The 22,423-nt window shown below is 42.4% G+C and overlaps 3 protein-coding genes across 6 annotated transcripts; 2 read left to right on the top strand and 1 right to left on the bottom strand.

Annotated features, from left to right (window-relative positions):
* Positions 1-763: 763 nt before the first annotated feature.
* dcun1d2a (DCN1, defective in cullin neddylation 1, domain containing 2a) lies at positions 764-6,488 on the top strand. 2 transcript variants are annotated; one of them, XM_017410152.3, is made up of 7 exons: positions 764-862; positions 2,742-2,958; positions 3,114-3,282; positions 3,555-3,685; positions 3,779-3,861; positions 6,057-6,153; positions 6,270-6,488. In XM_017410152.3, exons 1-7 carry the CDS (start codon positions 860-862, stop codon positions 6,347-6,349), a joined length of 780 nt encoding a protein of 259 aa, XP_017265641.1. In that variant the 5' UTR covers positions 764-859; the 3' UTR covers positions 6,350-6,488. The 2 variants fall into 2 exon arrangements, with proteins under 2 accessions (XP_017265641.1, XP_017265640.1); XM_017410151.3 differs by lacking the exon at positions 764-862 and having other exon boundaries at positions 2,572-2,958.
* A 2,811-nt stretch (positions 6,489-9,299) lies between these two features.
* On the top strand, positions 9,300-16,157 carry LOC108232394 (growth hormone-regulated TBC protein 1-A-like). Of its 3 annotated transcripts, none has more exons than XM_017410160.3 (8): positions 9,300-9,456; positions 9,819-9,964; positions 10,045-10,203; positions 10,304-10,428; positions 12,206-12,302; positions 12,808-12,980; positions 13,063-13,248; positions 13,415-16,157. In XM_017410160.3, exons 1-8 carry the CDS (start codon positions 9,404-9,406, stop codon positions 13,514-13,516), a joined length of 1,041 nt encoding a protein of 346 aa, XP_017265649.1. In that variant the 5' UTR covers positions 9,300-9,403; the 3' UTR covers positions 13,517-16,157. The 3 variants fall into 3 exon arrangements, with proteins under 3 accessions (XP_017265649.1, XP_037832082.1, XP_017265647.1); XM_037976154.1 differs by having other exon boundaries at positions 10,304-10,470; positions 13,150-13,248; XM_017410158.3 differs by having other exon boundaries at positions 10,304-10,470.
* On the bottom strand, positions 15,642-20,762 carry lamp1b (lysosomal associated membrane protein 1b). Its single transcript, XM_017410111.3, has 6 exons — positions 20,399-20,762; positions 18,011-18,201; positions 17,787-17,915; positions 17,606-17,672; positions 16,804-16,971; positions 15,642-16,725 (listed from the first exon to the last, which is right to left on the bottom strand). The coding sequence occupies exons 1-6, from the start codon at positions 20,457-20,459 to the stop codon at positions 16,586-16,588; spliced, it is 756 nt and encodes a 251-aa protein (XP_017265600.1). The 5' UTR covers positions 20,460-20,762; the 3' UTR covers positions 15,642-16,585.
* Positions 20,763-22,423: the final 1,661 nt, after the last annotated feature.

Here is a 22,423-nt window from a genome sequence, read left to right as displayed (position 1 = left end):
ATAAAGACATCAGGTCTAATGAAAGGATATGGAGACCCACTTCAGAACAGGTCCTCGTGTTCCCATAAAGTTTCAGATGTTTCAGTATTCATCGCGTTGACAGAAAATTATGTTTTAAAAGCACATTTTTACAAACAAAATCTCAAAATCAGAACAAATTGAACCTTTACTTTAAAAGGCACCCCGTGTCTGTTACAAATAATCTGAAAGTTTCAAGATTAGATTACTTTTATGAATTTAATGTCAAGCTATTTATATAAACTGGGTACCTTTGTGGTCGTGAAAAGTATTGGAAAGTACTTTCTAGGTCTGAATTAGTAAGGGGAAATAAAAATAATAAATCAAGCATGGAAAACATCTGTGTTTCCAGATATAGAGTATTTAAAATATAAATGAAAGTATGACCTTCCTTCTAGTTTCTACACCCTGTTAATCCTGTACAAGTTGGCATGAAGCTACTGCTTCTCACTCTGATAATAGGGTTTTACATATAATTACAATGATGTCACCTTTTGGTTCATCTACTCCATTTTAGTTTTGAGTGAAAACTCACATATGTGATATGTGATATATCACCTTTTCACGTTTTTTTTAACCATAAGTGTCATCCCTTTTTACCCATCTTTTGTTCACACTTTATTTCTTTTTAAATGGTGTTAGGAGCAAATTTAGGGCTTTAAAATGTAAAATATAGGAGAACTCCGTGTAAAGCAGCTGGCTATATTAATAAATAACCTGAAAGCAAATGACACCAGAACAGATGCTGCAAACCTCTGGCATCAAGTTAGCTACTTCCTCCGCGCATGCGCATATCAGGCAGCAGACGGGCTACTAAACTGGTCAAACAGCGAGTGTAAAAATGGTAGGTAACCAAAATAAACACAAACCCTGACATTGGTGTTAGTGCCGTGACGGCTTTATCTTCAGGACTATTGTCGACTTATTGAAGTGCATGATGTGACGCGCTTTGTCAGGCTTACAGAGATGAGTTATTTGTAGCCGCTGCTTTACAGGGAAGGTCAGTTGATATTTTGAGAGCAGCTAGCATTAGCCGCTCGTCCCCTTTTTTTGGCAGTCTGGTAACTTCGGCTGTGAAGCAGGTCTACCGCTGCACCTCAGAGACAGACACACGCGGGGTTGTTCGAGTGAAAGCCCGGCTTGTGTGCAAACACCGCTGACAGTCGGGTCCCGAGGTTTCACTTGAAAAGAAAAAAGAATGTCAGCACCTTCAAGCTAACTCTGCTAACGTTAGCCAGCCAGGAGTAGACAAAGCTAACCTACCTATGGTAGCACAGTCGATTGGGTTGTTTGGAAAGTAAACAGCACAGGTACTTGACTTAGTGTGTCTTTAATGGTGTGAATCGGTTTAGATGTCGGTGAAGCAGCTAGCAGCTCGTTGAACTCCAGAGTTTTTTGTTGTTTTTTTTATTTATTCTCCGGTTTCAGGAAATGCTGCTGTGTAAAGAAGTGTCCAAAAGCTGGAACTGCTGCAAGACACTGTGTCGAGATTCATCTTTATACACAAACCAGTCCGTTCTTTTGTGCAGAAGCTCAACTAAATCGTTTAAATCGTAATGAAAAGTCATAAATATTGTCACAGCTTGAGGTGACGTCCACAGGTAAATGGGTATGTCCACCTTTGCAGTCCCAAACTCAAAAATATCACTTTTTATAACATAGAAAGAAAGGAAATGAGACCATCTGAGCTGCCAAGTTGGGATCTTTTCCATGCTTTCTTTAAAAAAGGACTAAATAAGGCTGTGACATTGTTGCGGATGAGTTTGTCAGTGTTGTGTTTGGAAACCAGATACTATCTGTAGCTTTAAGTCATGATAAAACTATCATTCCTTCAAGGGATGCTTAATGCCCGCTTCCTTGCACTCGGATTGTGTGTCAGGTATGACTCCCGGCTACCCCCACACACAAAGCTATAGCTCAATGTTTGCTTTTTACTGGCTGTGTTATTGCCATTTTTGTGTTTGCCAAGATAGATTAGCTGTGTCGGCCATCTTGAATTGACTCCAGAAGCTGATCAGTTCCGTCACATCAAAATATAGCTTTCCAAGAGGTTTGTGAAACTCTTGCTTCCAGACAGAAACACAACAACACCTTCCGCCCACCTTTCATTGTATCTTTAAAGCCAGGTCGCTGCTCTTAAATGTGTAGATTACAATTTAATGATTGTATGTTGTGTTATATACACAGCCAATGAACCCATGTGCACACATCACCACCTTCAGAATGTACCTCTGTGTCGTTTTAGTTTATTTTTAGTTTTTATGTTTGTAGGTATTTTGGTGGAGCGCTTGCATTACGCTCCAGACTTTTTGCACCTCTGGGGTCTCGCGATGGCATCTCATGTCTCTGCTCATGTTTCCTCCATGACTGTAGTTATCTGAGGGGCCCTCGGAGGTACAGCATGTGCTTTTTGAGTGTCCACAACACCCCTCTTCAGAAAAGCCCGTGTTGCTTTTGGACGGGATATAATTACCCTCGTCTCGCTTTGGCTCATCTTGTGTAATGCGTGTGTGTGTCGGTGTCGGTGTGTCTGCCTGCCCTTTTGAAGTACGGGTTTCTGAGCGTCTCCCGGTCTTTTTCTGTCCGTTGTCTGGATGCCTGTAGATGTTTATGTTTCGCTGTGTCTCTGTGTCTGCGTGTCGCTTTGCGTTTGTGTGCTGCTATCCGTGTTTTCCGGTCTGATCGCGCCGGTGTCTGACGGCCCCTGTCCTGTCTTTGCGCAGCATAAGCTGAAGTCTTCGCAGAGGGACAAGGTACGGCAGTTCATGTCCTTTACACAGGCTGGGGAGAAGACGGCCGTGTACTGCCTCACACAGAATGACTGGAAACTAGAAGTTGCGACGGATAACTACTTTCAGAATCCAGAGCTTTACTGTAAGGAATCCATGAAAACGTCGGTGGACCGGAAAAAGCTGGAACAACTTTACAATCGCTATAAAGGTAAGCAGAAGAGGCTTAAATCTGCACCGTAACCATATATGTTACGATACTTTCCAGCTGATCCCAAAATGTTTACCTGGAGTTACAGATAGCGCCTTGTTTGCACACACTGGCGTGTAACTGATTCCTTTTTATTTTTATTTTTTTCTCGACAGATCCCCAGGATGAGAATAAGATCGGTATAGATGGGATCCAGCAGTTTTGTGACGACCTCTCGCTGGATCCGGCCAGCATCACTGTGCTGGTCGTTGCGTGGAAGTTTCACGCCGCCACTCAGTGCGAGTTCACCAAGAAGGAGTTTATGGATGGAATGACGGAGCTGGGGTGAGTGTTGAAATCGGCAACCTGCGACAAACACAAAGTATTTCCACACAGCGCTTCTCTTAATGTAGCTCCAGGAAGGGATGGCTGGCTAAATATAGACTGCCCCACAGCCAGGGTATTCTGTATCTTCGTGCGACGACTCAATGAAAAGTTTGCAGTGTTTTGGCTCTTGAGGTTCATGTGTTCATGTCAGTTTCAGCCGGCCGGTCCCGGGCGTGTTACAGCTGCGATTGTGTTCACTCGTTTTGTCTGCTCTGCTTGTTTTGTTTCAGGTGCGACAGTCCGGAAAAACTGAAAGCCATTTTGCCAAGATTAGAGCAGGAGCTTAAAGACAGCGGGAAGTTCAAAGACTTCTACCAATTCACTTTTAACTTTGCCAAAAATCCTGGACAGAAGGGACTTGGTAGGTGGAGAGAAATCAATAACATTGATTTGGTGACTAGGGGGGGTTTGATTTATGGGCACGTCAACAGAAATGTTCCTCTCTGTGTTGCAGATTTAGAGATGGCTGTAGCCTACTGGAACCTGGTTCTGTCAGGACGATTTAAATTCCTGGATCTTTGGAATAGATTTCTTTTGGTGAGTCAAAAACGCTGATTTTTAAATTTAATAAGAAGTTTTGTCGTTGTTGTTGTCGGGCAGAAACCTTCAATCTGTGAAAACATCACTTCTCAGGAGATGAAACAGAAAAAACAGCTTTGTTTGAGTTAAACTCTGTGATCAGAATTTGTCAGTAAAGGCCATCATCTTTTCTAAATGTAAATGTTTTTGTGTAAAGAAAAGCTGTACTTACTCAAACCTGCCTCAAGTTTAAGAAGGAATACAGCCATTTTATACCATCTCGCTTGATACAAATGGCATGGAAAGTTTCTGTCACAAGCTCTTTTTGATGCTTTTTGTTGGAGGCTCATCCATAAAACCTCAGACAGATGTGAAGGGTGACCAACTAACAGACAGCGTTGTTCTTATAGCCAAAGAAATCAAGTTAAGGTTCCTCATCTGGCAGCTGGATCGGTTGAGGTTCAGATCGTTTCTCAGGAGGGAATCGACCCCTCCAAGCTCAAATTTGTGTCGAGCGTCACCTCATGGCAGCTCTAGTGGGTTATTGGTGTTAAAACTATCAATATTGGTATAAATGCTGCCATTACTACAAATACCCAAGATGATTTCCTCAATGAAAGACGAGCAACAAACTTTACGTAGAGCTCCTTTACTAACTAGCTTTGACAAAATATTTGGTTTTTATTAAATGGCATCTTGGATTTGATTGATTTAATTGTTATTATATGGGACTGCCTTTATCAAAGCAAGGGACTTGTTGCATACTTCAGGGAAATAAGCCATCTGCAGCAAGAAAAAAAAACAGAAATAAAACAGAAACTCTTCTCTCTGCTTGTGTGCGTGGAGTTGCTGAAATTGGTATAAACACTACCACAGTTCTCAGTTATTGATTAGACCAGTTTTTTGGTTTCTTGCATGGCAACGTGTCGACAAAATAACTTTTGCTTTACCGTACTAGATCACACAGAAACACGTCGATAACACGATGCTTCCAAGGTGTGCTGATTGCTGTTAATACGTCTGATAAAAGTGTAAATAAACGTCAAAGAAGGGGAGAAAGGCACTTTTGTCATAATGGACAAACATCATAGAGGATGTGGTGAATAGATCCAAAACGATGCTAAAGAAGGAAGTAAAATAAACTTCCAAAACGATGAAAATACGTAAAACTCTGTCTGACCTTTCGTTGGAGAAAGTTAATGAAATAAAGAGACAGATGAAATTTTATCTTGTTGCTATTAAACTAATAAATATTAACGATTCAGCCCATGTTTTGAGTTTTCTCGTGCTCGCTTTCCTTAATTCTGGCGATAAAGTAATCCATGTGTGGGTTTATAATAATAATAATAATAATAATAATAAAAGTTTACTATCAAGCTGACAGCTTTGTTGAACGCTGTTTCAATTCATGTCAGCAAACCTGGCAGCAGGTTTTCTGTCATAAGAGCTGGAAACGGTGGGAATTTCCTCTGAATAAAAGAAAGAAATGCTTCAAAAGCCAAACTCCTGCACTTTTGTTTATGCAAACCATTTGCATTCAAATTCAACGGAACATGTTGGCACAATACAGACAACTACTTTAGTTATTAGTTATTTAGGTTATTTGTGAGTGTCTGAAACATAATCAGAAGCCCTAATGTTCATCAAGCTGTGTCAGCTGTGGTTTAGATGAAACGTGAACGAATAAATCAGCATTTTCTGACACTATTTGGTCAGGTTTGTGGACATCTAATGCTAAAGGTTCTCTAGGTAAATTAAATGAACTGAGAAGACTTGTTAACCTGCTTCTTGTTTTTAAAAAAAAACACATCGATGTTGTATGTTGTGTAATCCTTCCACGCTGGAAGAAGAACAGTTCGAATCAATCATTAAAGGCCCAAATATTAGATATGACACCCTGACCGTGACGAGTGTCTGCACCGGCTCAGAGGAGGATTTATTTAGCACTGGCGGTGTTACGTTCCAGGACTGCAGGGGGAGTTCGAGAGCAGCAATGCGTCAGACTCCGTACAGCTGCTTTAAACTCACCTGAGCGATGACCCTCGGCCATCCGGGACGCGACAGAGTGGTGTTAAAGAAGGCGGCTGAACGCGAGGAGGAGTCCAGCTGCCTTCTGTTTGAACACTCGGGTGTTAGGAGCAGGGAGGGCCGATCCGTCCGAGCTGTGAAGCCACATGAGTCCCCGTATGCTCACCGGTCCTCTTTCCTTGCAGGAACATCATAAACGATCCATCCCGAAGGATACGTGGAACTTATTGTTGGACTTTGGTAACATGATTGCAGACGACATGTCGAACTATGATGAGGAAGGTGAGTCCGTCACAAGACGTATAAAGTGTCCCCTCTTACCGTGTGTGTGGTCCATCGCTGAGACACTAATGGTGCACGTTTTGTGTCCCCACCCCACCCCCCACCCCTCCCTTCAGGTGCGTGGCCCGTCCTTATAGATGATTTTGTGGAATTTGCTCGACCGATTGTTACAGGATCAAAACGCAAAACTCTCTAAATCCAATCCCACCTCTGGAACACCAGAACATTGTTTCTTTTACAGCGACTTCATAGTTTTTTTCTTTTTCTTTTTGTTGTTGTTTGTTTTGTTTTTTTTGTTTTGTTTTGTTTTTTTAAGACTTGTACAATTTAAACAAGAGAAAACGGAAGCACTTGAAACCGTCAGGAGGCCGTCGTTCAGGGAGCTGGGGAGCAGGGGGGGTGGGTGTTGGTGGTGGGGGGGAAACTGCGAGAACAGCTGGCCACGTTTTCTGTCCTCCTAAGTCTGAGGCATCGTATGGACATTGCCAGATTCTCGGTACACCCCCCCCTCCCCTGCCGGACGCCCACCCCTCACCCTCCTCGCCCCCTCTCCCTCTCGCGCTCCGCTCCAGGAGGGGCAAACGAAAAAGGAGGGTGCGGGCACGGCCTTCGAGAGGAGGTTCTCCTGCTGCGTCCGCTCTGAATGGACTGGACAGGAGAAAGCTGTGTGTTTTAAGATTCTTCCTAGTCATCTTTGGTCATTTGAAGCTCTGAGTGACTGTGCAAACATCCCATGTCTTACTCCAACCTCGGGACAGCGTGCTCACGACACCAGCACCAACAGAACTGTTGCAGTTTTTAACTGTACATACTGTATCTAAATGGGGACAGTTTACAAAGAGAGCTATAAGAAGAATAATATAAATATGTTCAGTTTATAAATGCAAAAGATGATTGTTTTATGTACAGTAAATGCTAAGCTCTCTAACGGGATGCCTCAATATTGTGGATGATATGCTGTTGGTTTCATTGTTTGGTGGAATTGTGAGCATCTCATCGAAAGCATGTTAAAACTCATTTTACGTCACCTCGGACTGATTTCAGAAATAAATTTTCACTAAAGTGCAGGCCGTGCTTTGATTTAGCTAATCGATATTGATTTGTCGTATTCATTTGTCGGAATAATCTCAGCTGGGAGTGGTTGTAAGTGTAATATAGTCGAGTCTTTTCCACCATTTCTTTAAAAATACACACACACAGAGAAAAAAAAATAAAATTTTATTTTTAAATCAGGTAACTCTCCCCCCCTATCCCCCTTTGCTCCCCCTCACACCCTCACGCACAAGTGACAGCGTTTAAGTCCACTTTGAAATTAAGAGACGACCAACTTTTAGGATTGCATGGCGCACACGTGTATGTTACAGCGGCGAGGAGTCGATGAAGCTCAGTCGGGACACTTAAAGGTGTTTGGGGTGAGGGGAGGAGGGGGACAACAGGACGACAGAGGACGCCTTAAGATTAAAAACCTGTCTGTTTGATATTCACGCTCCTGTTCCACCCCGTCTGTTCAGTGTTACTGAAGGAAGTGAACGTCAGACTTTTACTGTTCATACATCATGTAAGTAGCATAAGTATATTGCTCATCTAAGAAAGGTGAATAAAGCATGAGTTTTTCCATAAGCGCATATGTATTTATCTTGTTTGTTGGCGACGCCGGGTGTCCCAGAGTCCCGCTGCTAAAACGAAAGTGGAGTTTTAATGAAACAAAATGATGGAAAAGACAACTTTTATGTTTTCGGTCAGGTTACTGGGTGAATGCTTTATTTTCTTCTCTAATAAAATGTTTATTAGGCTCTGTATGTTACAGGAAAAACTGCTCATTTCAAATCAAGCACTGATGTATTGATTTATTGAGTTTTGTCTTCATAAATCACGCATCTCTGTGCAGGAAACGTAATTACATTTTGCACACATTGTTCCTTTTGTCTCATTTTAGAACCATAGTTTTAATTATTTCTGTTGCTGTTATTTAAGAGTTTCTACCCAGAAGGATCAGATTGTTGGTGTTGATTGAGCAGGTTGACATTCATAACACTGAGATTCGTTGACGGTCTGGATTAGAGCTGCGCAGTACATCCAAACCGGATCTCAAATGATTTCCAGTAAATCTGAGCCATGAACTGCATGCAAAAATATATGTATATATATTAATTTAACAATCAGATAGACTCCAAATCTCCTAAATGGAGAGCTGAGCATTGTGCAGCCCGAGTCTGGATTTTAAGGCAAGAGGGTATGAACCGTTAATATCTTACCTGCTGTAGATAGCTCTTTGAATGACCCTAGTTTGGGCAAATAGGAGCTGAGTCCTGACCAGATTGATGAGCTCAAAGTTCGCTTGAGAAGGGCCAAAATTAAAGTGGATTGTTGCCATCTTCTTACAATAATCTCATAATTTCATAAAGATTTATGCAAAAGGATGTTTTATAAACATTTACATCCCTGTCAGGTTCTCATTCCCCAATTAATACATATTAATCCATGTTATTTACAGGCCCAAATACATTTCTGCAGGGAAATTATTTAATTGAGTGGAGGCTTCATTTAATTATGTTTTTGACAGATTTAGGTAAGTTTTCCATTCCTAAGATTTAAAAAATATATAGATTTTACCCTCAAAGTTATCATAACTAATCATTTATAGATGCTAAAATGTTTTACGCTCCACCTCCTATATGTTTCCTTTGTGCTATTTTCAGCTGATTGTAATGTTTTGCAAAGTTTTTGCATTTTGTTTTGTTTTCAGCAGCTTCCTTTTTTTAAATGCAAAGCTACAATGTTGCTGGTGACAACAAAAAAACAAAAATAAAAAACAACAACAGCTCCTAAACGCAGGTTAGACCGTACAAAGCTGTGACATCTAAAGATTTTGATGAAGAAAATGCTCTGTTTTGTGTTTAAAAAGGACTTCCACAGGCCGGGGACTCCAGCGTGTCTGAAGTCGAACCCGTCCATTTCAGGGTTTTTCCTAAAAGCAGTTGCAGCTCTTTGCAGCAGATCTGCGCCCGTTTCTCATTGCGTGCCGTGACATTTAGGAGCGCTTCTGCTCCTCTTCCTCCAATTGTTTGGTGTGCAAATAAAGCGCTCACCTGTGGACGGTACCTGTGCGGCAGGCTCCTCCCTCCTCTGTAAGGCGAGACGCTGAGAGCTGCTTTTGTTATTTACCCTCGCAGCAGCCTGTTCCCTCTTCTAGTCGAGATGAAATAACCTCTGAAGCTTCAGGTGGACGACTGCACCGGCAGGCCCAAAAATGGAGAGAGGAGCGGAAGACGGCCCTCAGGCGAGTCAAAACGACGGCGAGAGGTAAAACAATGTGTCTTTTAATCCCTGGGTTTTATAAGAGTTTGTGTTTTGGTTCTGTTAGTTCCTCACGGGTGACCTTTCATTTGCATCCGCTGCCTTACTCTTCAGCTCACCACCACACTGTGTGAAATTCACAAAACTGCCATTAAAAAGCCTGACTGCCCGTGGAAAAACACAGCCTCTTCTCAGATATTTGCTCCTATAATTCCACTCCGGCGTAACTCGATGCTGAGCTATTCATTCGGTCCGGGCATTTGATCACCTCCACACAGGGGCGGCAGCCTGTGCAGGCAGCTCAGTTCAACCAGGAGAATCAAACTGGGGTTGTTTTTTTTGTTTTTGTTTTCCCCCTCCCTCAACAGGATCGATCCCTACGGCTTTGAGAGGCGGGACGACTTCGAGCCGTACAAAGAGATGATGAACGAGTACGTGGCTGTCCTCAACAGGAGGTCAAAGAGGTGGTCCAAGCTCCTTCAAGACAAGCCCAACGTGGAGAAGAACCTGACAGGTGCAGACCAACGTATGGACGTCCAACCTTTGAATGCGTGAGACGGCGTGTGATGTGACTCTGAACGTGTGTTTCGACAGTGAAGAGGTACGTGCGCAAAGGCGTGCCCAACGAGCACCGGGCCAAGATCTGGATGGCGGCGAGCGGCGCTCAGGAGCACCTGGAGAGCAAACCAGGTTACTACCAGTCCCTGCTGGAGATGGAGCACGACGCCAAGTTGAGGGAGACCATTCACACAGGTGGGGCTCGCACCGTCACCCCAGCTCAGCACCGCCTACCAACGAGAAGCCTTACCTTCTGCTAAAGCGTCGTCTCTTTCCTTTACCCGGGGGGAGGCAGACATGCACCGGACCTTTCCCGACAACATCCTCTTCAAGAGTCGAGCCGAGGAGGGCCTGCAGAAGGCTCTGTACAACGTGCTGCTGGCGTACGGACACCACAATCAGACCGTGGGCTACTGCCAGGTGCTGCCGCTTACGGAACATCAACAGCTTCCCCTTAATGAAGTAATCATAAAGCCGTAAAAACACGATTTAAGTGGTCAAATAGTTTAAAGTACCTCTGCAGGCTGAAAGCACTCATTATTTCTGCCAGAACAACTGAGTAAATGTCGAATTAACAGTGGTGTAGAGGTGTACAGCGGAGCCATTTCAAAAGTTTTTAACATTAGGCGCTCTCAGACTAGCCGTTAGCTTCTCAGTTCAGTATTTAATCTATTTTTAGCTAATTTAAGTTGTTTAAAAAGTGATCTACAACAAATAAGATGATAATAATTCCAAATCTTTCCACAGAAACCCCACTATAAAAGATCCAAACTATCCTTTTAGATCTGCTGGCCTTTCCTTGCAGCCTCCTGCTGCTAATTTACTGCTTTCAGTTCCGTGTTCAGGAGGTAGATCATTTGTTTTCAGGTCCAAAAGTCCTTTTTAACAAGCCTATGTATTGATATCCTTCTGGGTTTTTTTTTGGTCTCTGTGAAGAACCACTCTTCTGTCTGGTGGCGTTTGTCCATGCGAAGCGCGTTTGAATAAACTCTGCTGCCTCTAACATCATCGCCCCAGCCAACTTCCTGCAGCACGTGCCCGCCCGCTGCCTTCGACGTGTTTGACAAATCATTTGTTGGATTATGAGCCTTTCTTCCCCGGCATGCTCTTCTAATCTTCCTGGCATCAGTTTGGCTCAGTTTCATTCGCTTGAAGATTTCTTCTTTTTTTCCAAAACTGAGCAACTTTTTAGGAATGTTGCTTTCAATCCAGGTCTGATCTGGACTTCCTGTTCGTGACCGGTAGTTTGCATCTTGAGACACACCCTCAGTATTTACATCCACCGAGGCGTGCCTCCTCTGTAGAGCCTCACGCCGACTGAACGCTACAAAGAGGTTATTTCCTTTGGTTTCTCAGGTTCCTCTGTACTGATGAGCCTTCTTCCTCCAAAGGATGAATCTAATCACTTGATCCTTCTTATAGTAACTAACAGTGTTGTTTTCCAGTTAATTGGTGGCTTTTCTTTATTAGAAATGACTTGTTTTTGGTTTGTAAAGACCTGAAGAACATCAGGGAACCTTCTTTTAACGCCAGAGTGTTAAAGGGGCAGAGTTCCAGCTGTTTTGGTCGCTCCTCGTAAACGATATGATGCACGATCTCACCGCCTTGTGTCCTGTGTGTGTTAGCACTCAGAGTATGTGCTGGGAATGACTCTCAGCTACCACCACACCAAGTTTCAGCTCAGCATCCGTGGAGCTGACTGAGTTGTCTCCACTTTTGCGTTCTTAGCGAGTTGGGTTGACTCCAGAAGTGAAACAGCTGCAGACGTGCAACCAGTGATTACTTTCTGAGAATTTAATGAAACCCCGCCCTGTGCGTCATGAGATATTGTGGCAACATGACACACACACACACACACACACACAGACGTCGCTTAAGCAAAATGCCCTAAAAACCGTGTTGTTGTTAAAATGTTATTATAGTTCCCCAGCTGCAGCGTTCTCATCTTAACTAACCCTTTCCTGCTGGTTGTCTTTACAGCAACTTAAAATGAAATTATTTATTTGTAATTTATATTAGACTGTATCAATAATAATAATAATAATAATAATAACAGCTTACAGATATTTGTGTCAAAATAAACTGGAGAAATATGTTGATGACGTGGAACACAGACTCATTTCTGCCTCGTTTTGCACCTTTTTAGTTACAAACTCACTGATCCGAGCCGTTCTGTGTTTTTATTCTTACTCTTCAGGGAATGAACTTCATCGCGGGCTACCTCATGATCATCACCAAAGATGAAGAGAAATCCTTCTGGCTCATGGATGCGCTGTTGGGCCGAATCCTCCCAGGTTTGATCGCAGACACAAGTCAGAGTCTGAGATATTAGACTCTGAGAAGCCCGAGCTTTCCTCTGGTGACCTGTATCCGAGTCGGCGGGTTTATGCCCCTTTTTATCCCCTCTCAGTTGTCACATCTTCAGCTGCTCTGCCTGCCTCCTTACTCACCTTTCGAATTGAGTGATAGTTCAGATCTTTTGAAGCGGGGCTCTGAGGAAGGGGTTACAGCTAATATCTCAGCCTCGGTTTGGAGAAACAGGGACGAGCAGAAAATGGATTTCTGCCGTCTGAAAACACACCAAATCTCAAACTTTCTGATTATTTGCGAGCGTGGCAAACCACGGCAGCAGCAGTAGCTAGCTGTAGCACTTCTGGTGCAGCCTGAAGTGCTTCCAGCTATAGAAGTGGCCTCGCTCAGACCAGCCTTTAACTTGTCAATCCTCTTAGAATGAAACTCTCTGATCTGAACCATCACATTAAGCAGTAACAGACGTTACCTGGATGTAATATTTTGCAGACTACTACAGCCCGGACATGCTGGGGCTGAAAACGGACCAGGAGGTCCTCGGGGAGCTCGTGAAGACCAAAGCCCCTGCAGTGGGACAGCTCATGGCCCAGTATCCTGGGATCTGGACTCTGGTGGTGTCACGCTGGTTCATCTGCCTCTACATCGACATCCTCCCGATCGAGGTGAGGGAAAGGGTTAGGGTTTAACGCCACGGGACAAAACGAGGAGCTCGTCACCTTACTGCTCCGCTTCTTGTTCTTGCAGACGGTTCTGCGGGTCTGGGACTGCCTCTTCTACGAGGGCTCCAAGGTTCTCTTCCGGGTGGCTCTGACTCTCGTCCTTCGTCACCAGGTGGAGATCCTGCGAGCGCGCTCGCTGCCCGACGTGTGCGAGTGCTTCAAGCAGATCACCTGTGGAGCGTTCACCCTGGACTGCCACGCCTTCATGCAGGTGAGGCGAGCAGGGAAGACAGGTCCAGGATCTGTAAGGAGCCCGGAGCGCTTCCCAACAGTTCCATTCACCGGCAGGAGACGAAGACAAGGGACCTAAACTGTTTAGAAGAAATGCTCCAAAAGGAAACTCAAATATTCACCAATTTCTCTTTATTCTGTTGCAGAAAATCTTTACAGAACCCGGGAGCCTGTCGATGGCGACTATAGACAAACTGAGGGAGAAATGCAGACAACAAATCCTGGAGGAGGAATCCCAGAGACGGTGAAGTTTAGCTGTGGAGGGTTGAACGGACTGAAACCTGACAGGGGTGGCTGGTTCTGCACCCGGCAGACTGGGTACCTGATTATTTAAAAAAATAATGCTGACGTTTCCGAGCCTTTTCTTTTGTTACAACTTATCTGCTATATTCAGAGCAGATCGTCAAACCTGAGGCTTCCAGGTTTGTGTCTGAACATCGACTTGTTATATTATTTACACTTTAGCCTTGTCAGTGTGAGGCTGATCAGATTTATTAAGTCACTGTGGGTTTGGTTTGATTTTAAAGCCGTTTTATGAAGGAAGGAAACTGTTACACCGTAACTTTAATGTCCTGATTATTGTCCACAGAATCTGTTGTTGTTAACTGCTCCAGTAATCTGTTTTCTCTGATTTAGCAAAAATGTTTCTGCAACAGAAACTGAAGGAAAGGTGATTACGGTGTGACATGGGAGTCTGTAACAATAGTTCATTCACAAGCTTCAAAGCTGAGGCCGTTTACTGTTTCCACAGCTGACCCTCTAAAAGTGGTTCAAACACAGCAAAGCTGCTGCTTTCTGAGCTCCGGCGAAACTCTTTAGATCCACTTACAGACAGATTATCTACTGGACGTGGGGCCAGGCTGCATTCCCCCGCCGGCCAAAACCTACGCTTTTTAAAAACTATATTTAAGCAGTAGGTGCACTGCATGCACAAAGTGCTGATTAATGGTCAGCCTTTGAGAGTAACACGCCGTCAAAATCAAAGTTTCAGACATCCGAACCCTGACTTTTGTAAACCTCATCTTTTTTTCCACTGCAAAGTTGAGTAAATTGTATGTTAATATCTACAACCCCAGTTCACAAAAACTTAAGAATTTGTGTAAAACATAAACGTAAACAGAACGCAACGATTTTCATTTTCATAAACTCATATTTTGTTCACAATAACATAGTAAACACATCAAATGTTGAAACTAAGAAATTGTACCATTTTAGGGAAATGCACCCCCATACCATCAGAGAGGCTACGTGCTGATGATGGGCTGGATGAGCCCCTCCTCTTTAGACGTGGCTTACGTGGTAAAAACAGTTTTGGTCTGGAGAAGATAACAGCGTTTATAGATGACATTTACATACAGCTTATGTTTTGCAGGATAGAGCTTTGAGTTTAAAGACTTCTCCAGATTCTGAAACTGTCATAAACTGCAGATGATGGGATGCTCCAAGTCTTCTACTGAGGAACATTAAGTAATCCATCCGTTTCTTATTCATATCATTTATTTTTACAGCCTTTTGTTGCCCTGTCCCAACTTTTTTTTTTAAAGTTGTGTCACTGCCATCAGTTACTCCCCCCGCCCAAAAAAAGGTTCATTATCCTAAACATCTGATGTTTTGTTCTGCTCCACTGCGAATAAAATATGGGTTTATGAAAATCTAATCCTTTTTTTTGGTTTGTTTTGGGGTTTATTTACATTTTTACACAACATTAGTTGGTCCATCTATACCTTTAACATCTATTTTTTGACGCTCTGAGACAGAAATCTGAACTTTAATACTCGATACACACAAGACATAAGAACATGTTTATTCTAAGTTTTATTAGAAAGGTTCCTTGGATCCTTCAAGCCTGTTGTGTAAAAACAGATTAAAATAAAAATAAATAAAAACGGTTTTCACACTTTTTCTTTGAACTTTTGTTTCATAAAGTAAAAGATGTATTTTGAGAGAAAATGAGTTAAAAACAAAGCAGCTAAAAGTACAAAGACAAAGTCCAAAGGACTATTGATCAAAATTGATAAAGAATTACAAGAATATCTGTCCTGCTGGAAGCAAAATATAAAGTTAAAGACAGCGTAATACTTTTGCAGAGTACTGTATGCCTTCTTAATCTATTCATTTTATTATTAACAGGTGTCGACAGAGATTATTCAAAGGAGTAATTTGAGAAACAACCTTATTGTACAGACCACCCAACAATAACCGGGTGGAGAAGAAAAAAAACTGGTTTCATTCTGCATGAAGTAACTTAAGTTTGTCCTAAGAGTTCAAAAATAACGCTGTCGTTTGTTTCATCCCCATGTGAAGGAGTCCAGAACAGGTCTGACCACTTACAGCAACATCAGGGCAAAACAAAATAAGAAAAACCAAACAAGCCTCCTTTCTTTCACCTTTATTAACGTCTCCTTTAAAAAAACAAACAAAAAAAACTGTTCAAACAAATCCATTAAAACATTATTAAATCGCTACGAGAAATGTTAAGATGTGAGCAACAAATAACAAAAAACTTTATTTCCTCCTGCTTTAAACGACGCGTTTGTCGATGACAGTAACAGTACACAAAGGCTGAAAAGGGCGCGGTGTCGTTGGCTTCACCTGAACCCCCACACCTGGGAAGGCACTGATCGACACAGACCCCGATCCTGGCCACTTTAATTTATGACACGTTTCTTAAAATTTCAGCGTAACAGCTTTCCCTTTAGCAACCGAAACCCCAAGTGGGCCGAAATCCAAAAAAAAAACCCAAAAACAACAAGGCAAACGGAAGCACCCAGAAGCCTAAAGTAAGAGAAATGTCAGACCTTTAATGTGTCAGCTGGATGAAATGTTCCCTTTTTCTTTTTAATAAACTCTGGTTTTGGGCAAAGCCACTAAAAAAAAAAAAAAAAAAAAGGCCACCCCAAAAAGCAGACAAGAAAAGCTGCTCAAATCGCACACAATCCCTCAAAAATCCTTTTCACAGAAATCATAAATAGAAAACAAACGGCACGAGAAGTCTCGGTGATCCTCTGATCAACGCGAATCCCCCGCTTTAGTTGATACCAGGAAAGAGTTTTTTATTCATTTTATTACAAGCTCCCAGCAAAGTCCCTTCAGTCTGAACAAGTAAATCAGCTCAGAATCGTACGTCTACCTCGGCCAGAAAGGTGAAAACTAGTGTTATCGGAAAAAACAGCAAACACGCGAGGAGATGAAGGATCGAGAAGCAGAAAGGAGGGAAAGGGGGAAAGACTTAGTGTTAACTCTCACAAAAGTAGTGGTTAATTTAAACTTCGGAAGAGAAATGGCATGCTCCGGCCCCTGGCATCGAACCAGCAGCCTCAGATGGTTTGGTAGCCGGCGTGGCTCCTCTTCCTCCCGATCAGGTAGGCCAAGAGCACGATGAGGACCAGGCCCGCTAAAGCCGCTCCGACTATGATGGGGATCAGCAGGTTGTCTACATCCAGCTGGCACTCCTCGGCTGAAGAGGAGAAACGGCCGTGAGGAAGGGACGTGTCAGAGCAAAGACAGCGGGGAGGCAACGTCTGATCGATTTTACCTGCACCGAACTGGTTTCCCTTCAGGCCGAAGGGCTGCACCTGCACCTGGAAGGTGTTGATGGACAAGGCCAGCGACACGGGCAGAGTCTGCTCCTCGCGGCACATGTAGGAGTGTCCCAGGCTTCCCCGCAGGAAGTCCACGCTGCTGTTTCTGACCGAGACGGGCTCTGCAGCAGGAAGCAAAGCGAGGGGATTTCAGCGTTAAATACAGAGAACGTGTGACAGCATCTAATGATCACAACTTCAACCTGTTTGCGTAAACCCAGCTGTTTTTTTTTTTATTTTGTCACAAATGACGGCTCTTTATTGCTCAAAGTTCAAAGAAAATCTGCTTTATTTCTGCTAACATTAAATCAGCCACAACAATACAACTAAAAAGTCACAGCATCTTCACAGCTATGGTTACTGGAGGATGTTCCTCTGAACCAACCAAGAAAATCTGTCTGCACGTGATCATGAGCCACAGCTCGTTGGTCTATGGAGGCTGGCCTCTATTGTCCACTCATACAACAGATCTCTGCTTTTAAATGTTGGAGTCAACCCTGTCTGTTAGCAAAATATCTCATGAACAGGTCAGATTTAATCGAAACGCTCAGAAAGTACTCGTTAAAGGTACGGCTACATTTGAAGTTGATCCAATTCAAGCTAATTGACATTAGCCAACTATAACTTTGATGTAGTAGCTGACATGCTCTGAACGGGACACCTCACATACAACCCCCTGGTGACGGTGTAAAAGGTAAACGTCACATGAAGAGGTTTAATCAGAAACGAGGATGCTCCAGAGCGGACGAGGCTCACCTTTCATGTCCGGCCAGGCTGCACTCAGAGCGACTTCACTCAGGTGGTACTTGCTGGTCGTGGTATTCTGCAGACAAACAGCACAGAGTTACACCTCAGCAGCTTTACTTCAAGCTCAGTCTGCCATCTAGTGGCTTCTTTATGAAGCACAGGACAGGAGTCACATGATGCAGCAACTCACCAGAGCGAACACGAAGGTGAGGTTGGTTTTCTCTCCTTCGGCTGTGAGCAGCAGGACAGCTTTCTCCGTGCTGCATGAACCTGAAGCGCTCATCTCGTTGGGCTTGATGTTCACGACCTCCTGCATCGTCTGCACAAACAAGCGAGCAAACAGATTCAGAATCTGTCGGAAGTTAAAGGTTTTCCATCGGTTTCCGGCAGAAAGAGCAGGTTTCCCTGAGGCACCTTGTTGTGGGAGACGGAGTTGTAGGAGATGTTGAGCTGCAGGCCCATGTATGCCAGCAAACAGGTGGTGCCGTTGCTGTTGGTGACGTTGTAGTTTCCTCTTTCAGGACGCGCGGGGTCGGGCCGCGGCGCAGTCGTGGTTTGGGCGGTCGGAGGAGCGTCAGTAGCAAAACCCTGATGCAGGGCAGCAGCTGCCAAAAAACACAAGCCATAAAGAGAATATTAATAATAAGAATTAAGTAGAACAATTTTACTAAATGGGAAACTCAGAAGTCAAAAACACAAGTTAATCTAAAAAAAAGGAGCCTCCAAATGACCACAGATGGTTAAATCTAATAAACTAACAGGTATAAAACTGCACCTGAACACTATTTCAACCCTGTTTTAAAAGATATTGATGATTTAAGCACATTTTCTCTAAACTGTCCACTTCTTTACTTCAAGTTGCTTGTTCTGTCAAACTGCAGAATATATTTGGTCTGTCGTTTAAAAGAAAGTGACAAGAACCAGAAAATAAATATTACTACAAAAAGAAAATGTTGCAATGTTTCCCCTCCGCATTAATCAAATGACTGAATTAGCCACGCTTGTTTAGACACTTGCAGAGAGCCGTCTTTACGGCTCGTTTCTTTCATATCTGCTGAAGACGCGGCGTTTGTTTCCTTTGTTTACCTTAAATCTTAAACCCGTTTAATCACAGCTGGTTTGTTCCAAAAGACAATGAAAAGAGGTCAACGGTGCGAATCTTTGGCACTTTATCACTGCAAACACTGACATCTGAGTCATGTGAAACACACACACAGTCACCTGATAAACAGCAGCAGAAACACAAACAGGTTCCTCACCACATCACCTGAAAGTGGTTAAAAGAAAAGCCTCTCGATGAAGGACGCATCGCTGCCTTCAGGGTTTTTATTTGTGCGGGAGCTTTTAACGGTTCTCGTTTTAGTTCTTTTAAAGCAGCGATCTCAGGTAGAACACCAGCAAGTGTCCCAGCGCTGAAGACAAATTCACTCAAACACGACAATTTAAAGCTTTTATTGTTGCGTTACACTGAGGGAGAAAAAAAAATCATTTCTATTTTCTAAGAGGTTAAAGCCTGTTTGTTGTAGTTTATCAACATTTAAATGTTTGAGTAAGCTGAATTATTCTCCATTATTAGTTTGCTGCTAGCAAAGAGAATGAGGACGCCTTAAATTCTGTCTTTTTGTCCATCTCTTTTGGGTTAAAGTACAATTGTTTTGATAATAATCCTGAGCACATTTGGAAACTGATTAGAAGTAAATTTATTCAGAAAACACACTGCAACACCCAGCCCTACATGCGTTTTATTGCCTTAACAAAAAAAACAACACCACTAATTTGCTTGATTTCTTTAGAACAAAAGTGAAATGCAGCCATTGCTGGGACAACATCGCAGTGAAACCCAAAAATATCGACAACTAGGCAGGACAAGCTCAGATAAATTGTTTAAACTAGAACTACAAAGCTCTGGATAAAAAAGAGCAGATCTGATTAAATGTAGATGTGTTGCATAAGAACCGACAGGCTCTGATGGCGCCATGAAGGTGATTTAACACAAAAATGGTTTCTCTTTTCACAACCACAGCTTTTCACAGGTTATGTTGACACTTATGTGTTTGGTGTAGATTCAATCCAATAAAGCTGCTTTACACTCAATAATGCAACATATTTATTAAACTTATGGGGAAAAAACAACTTTTAAACTTATTTTAAGCTCCACTTCTTCATAAAGTCACCTTGATTTAGTCCTTTATGTCCTGTTTTTTTCCGCTACACTGTTTACAAACTGTGCCTTTTGGCTCCTTCAGGGTTTTCTTATTTTACACCTAAACAGGTCAACTTTCCTGGAACTGAGCTAAGCACAGACGATGTGGTTATTCTGAGGTTTTGTTGGACTTTTTGTTTTTTCCATCACGCTTTCGAGTCTTTCGAGTACAGATGCCATGTTTGAGTTTTGCAAGCACAATCTGAGGTATGCAGACACACGTGATGCTGGGTTGGAAATTGTGTTTGCCTTTTAAAATGCCTCTAAAACCACTTGAATTAAAAGGGGCACTACAAATATGTAGATTTAAACCCGAGGATGTACAAAGAACCGACCCAGAAGCATGCTTTGTGTCGCACAAATAAACATTTCTTTTGTTTTTTGAAGCTGTCCTGAAACATGGATTTCACAAAGGTAGAAGACGTAAAGAAAAACATTATATTTCGATGTAGAAAATGATGTTTTACTGAAACAAGAAGACCCTGCGGTGCTGGTAAACGACGCTCAGTCATGAGGGCAAATATCTGCCACCTTGTTGTTGTTGTTTTCTTTTTCTAACTTCTCCTTATTCCAGCCAAGTTACCCGCTCAGATACTCACCCAAAACGAGTGACAACATCACTCCCATGCACCATGACTGGACACCAGCAGTCTGCGTCATGTTTCTTGTCCGAAAAATCACCGCAGCAGCCAAACACAGCGGCGGCGGCAGCAGCTAGCTACAGTTAGCTAATGTTGTGCTAGCAGGCTAACAGGTTAGCTTCGCAGAAAGAAACAGCGGACTGGAGGTGGAAAAAAAGAGCACCGTTCCCGAGAACAAAAACCCCACTGAAATCTCTGAGCCTCACTTTTATTTAAGCTTGTACGCGCGGGGCTGGAGGTGTGAGCTAAGCTCTAATCAAACAACTTTATCGCCGCTGCCGCTGCTGCTGCTAACGCTGACGTCAGGGTCACGTGACTTTCTCGGGGTTTCGTAACCTAAAGTCACGTGACCCGCGGCAGCAAAAACAGATCTTTATCTGTTTTTCTGCAGCGATAAAATCAAATATGCGGGTGCTTCAGAGGCAAAAAGCTGACTCTGACGTTTTTTTTACAAAGTGAAAGAAGCAGTAAATTAGCTGAACACGTTTATTACTTTAAACTGAATTTAGGACGAGCCTGCTTTGCTTTATTGTTTAAAAAAAGACATTTAAAGAGCTGGTTTGACCAAATGAGCGCAAACGTGCTTGTTACAAAAAAGTGTACTTTATTTTTATTTTATGAATTTTATTAGTTTAATCCTGGAGCCACTTTGTGTACGTAAAATAAAAACGTGCTACATAAATTTGCACTTCTTTGTCAGCATTTTGTCTAATCACAGGTTTAAATAAACTATATAGTGAAAGAAGGGCCCTCATTTTCACTTAAAACCTTCCTTTGGTTCATTATCGTGATCCTGAGTAATAATTCAATAAGACCTTGAACTATCTTTATTTCTTTATTTACTTATTTATTGATTGACTGACCTATGAATCATTCTGGTCCTAAACTCGGTGGATAAACTTGTCCAATTTAGCTACAAACCTTTTTTTAATCACTAGTCAGGTTGTTGCTTTAATATGTTTTTGTTTCCTAAAAAGGTTTTTTGTTGTATAATTAAAAAAACTTAATGGGTCAGCTGGAGGACAGCCATCAGCTCTTGCCTGTATTTTTGTCCTGTTTTTTTAATAAATCCCTCTCAAATGTTGTGTCTGCCAATAGATTTTTGTTTAGCTCTTTGTTTGTTGCTCTCAACTCGTCAAATGTTTAAGGACACACTGCACATATCAAGACATTGAGTAAAATAAATCACTGGGAATGGCTTTCTTGGTGGGAAAGTCCCTTTTTATGTCTATCAGACTGTTATTTTTGGTATTTTTATTGATTTAGCTAAACAAAATAGGACTAACGTGTCTTTGTGAGAGGGCAGGAGTAAAGCACCAGTGGGAGAATTGTAACATTTGTTTTTTCACTCTGCTCTTTTTTTTTGTCGACACAACTCTGGTTCAAGACCTGACCTTACAAGCCTTTTATATTTGGATCATTTTTGGTTGAAGTTAAGCAGTTTAACAACAACAAAAACGGGAAAATATTTCTGAAAACGATCAGTTAGGACTGGACTGAAGAGGATCCAAAAATAGCAAATACCCAACAACACAGCACAGACAGACAGCAGTGTCTTATTAAAATAAAATAAGAAAACTAAACTAAATAAAATAAAAACAACTTATTCTAATACAAACATTGTGTAATACACACTGCACTGCTGGGGCTGTGGATTCAAACACTTTATAAATAATAAATGATCAAACAGTGAAAGTTACATGAAATGTTCACATATGGTGCAGGATGTTTGACTTGTTTTTTAGCTTCATGCTCTGACACACCTGCGTGCTTTTTGAGCCACAGATCTTTACAATTATCGCCTGAATTCGAAACAGCGACAGTGTTTGGTTTTTTTTGCCTGTGTCTGCGTGTCTTGTTAGTAAAATATTAGATGAACCATTGGACAGATTTTAATCAAGCCTGATTGTTGGATGTGCGTTTATCGTAACGACAGAGTCTAAAAGACTGTTTTTGTATTTGTAGTCCTCTGTTTCTGCTCAT

The sequence above is a fragment of the Kryptolebias marmoratus genome, linkage group LG6, assembly GCF_001649575.2.
Source record: "Kryptolebias marmoratus isolate JLee-2015 linkage group LG6, ASM164957v2, whole genome shotgun sequence".
Taxonomy (NCBI): Eukaryota; Metazoa; Chordata; class Actinopteri; order Cyprinodontiformes; family Rivulidae; genus Kryptolebias; species Kryptolebias marmoratus.
Note: the sequence above shows the minus strand (reverse complement) of the source record. Positions and strands in the feature narration are given on the sequence as shown.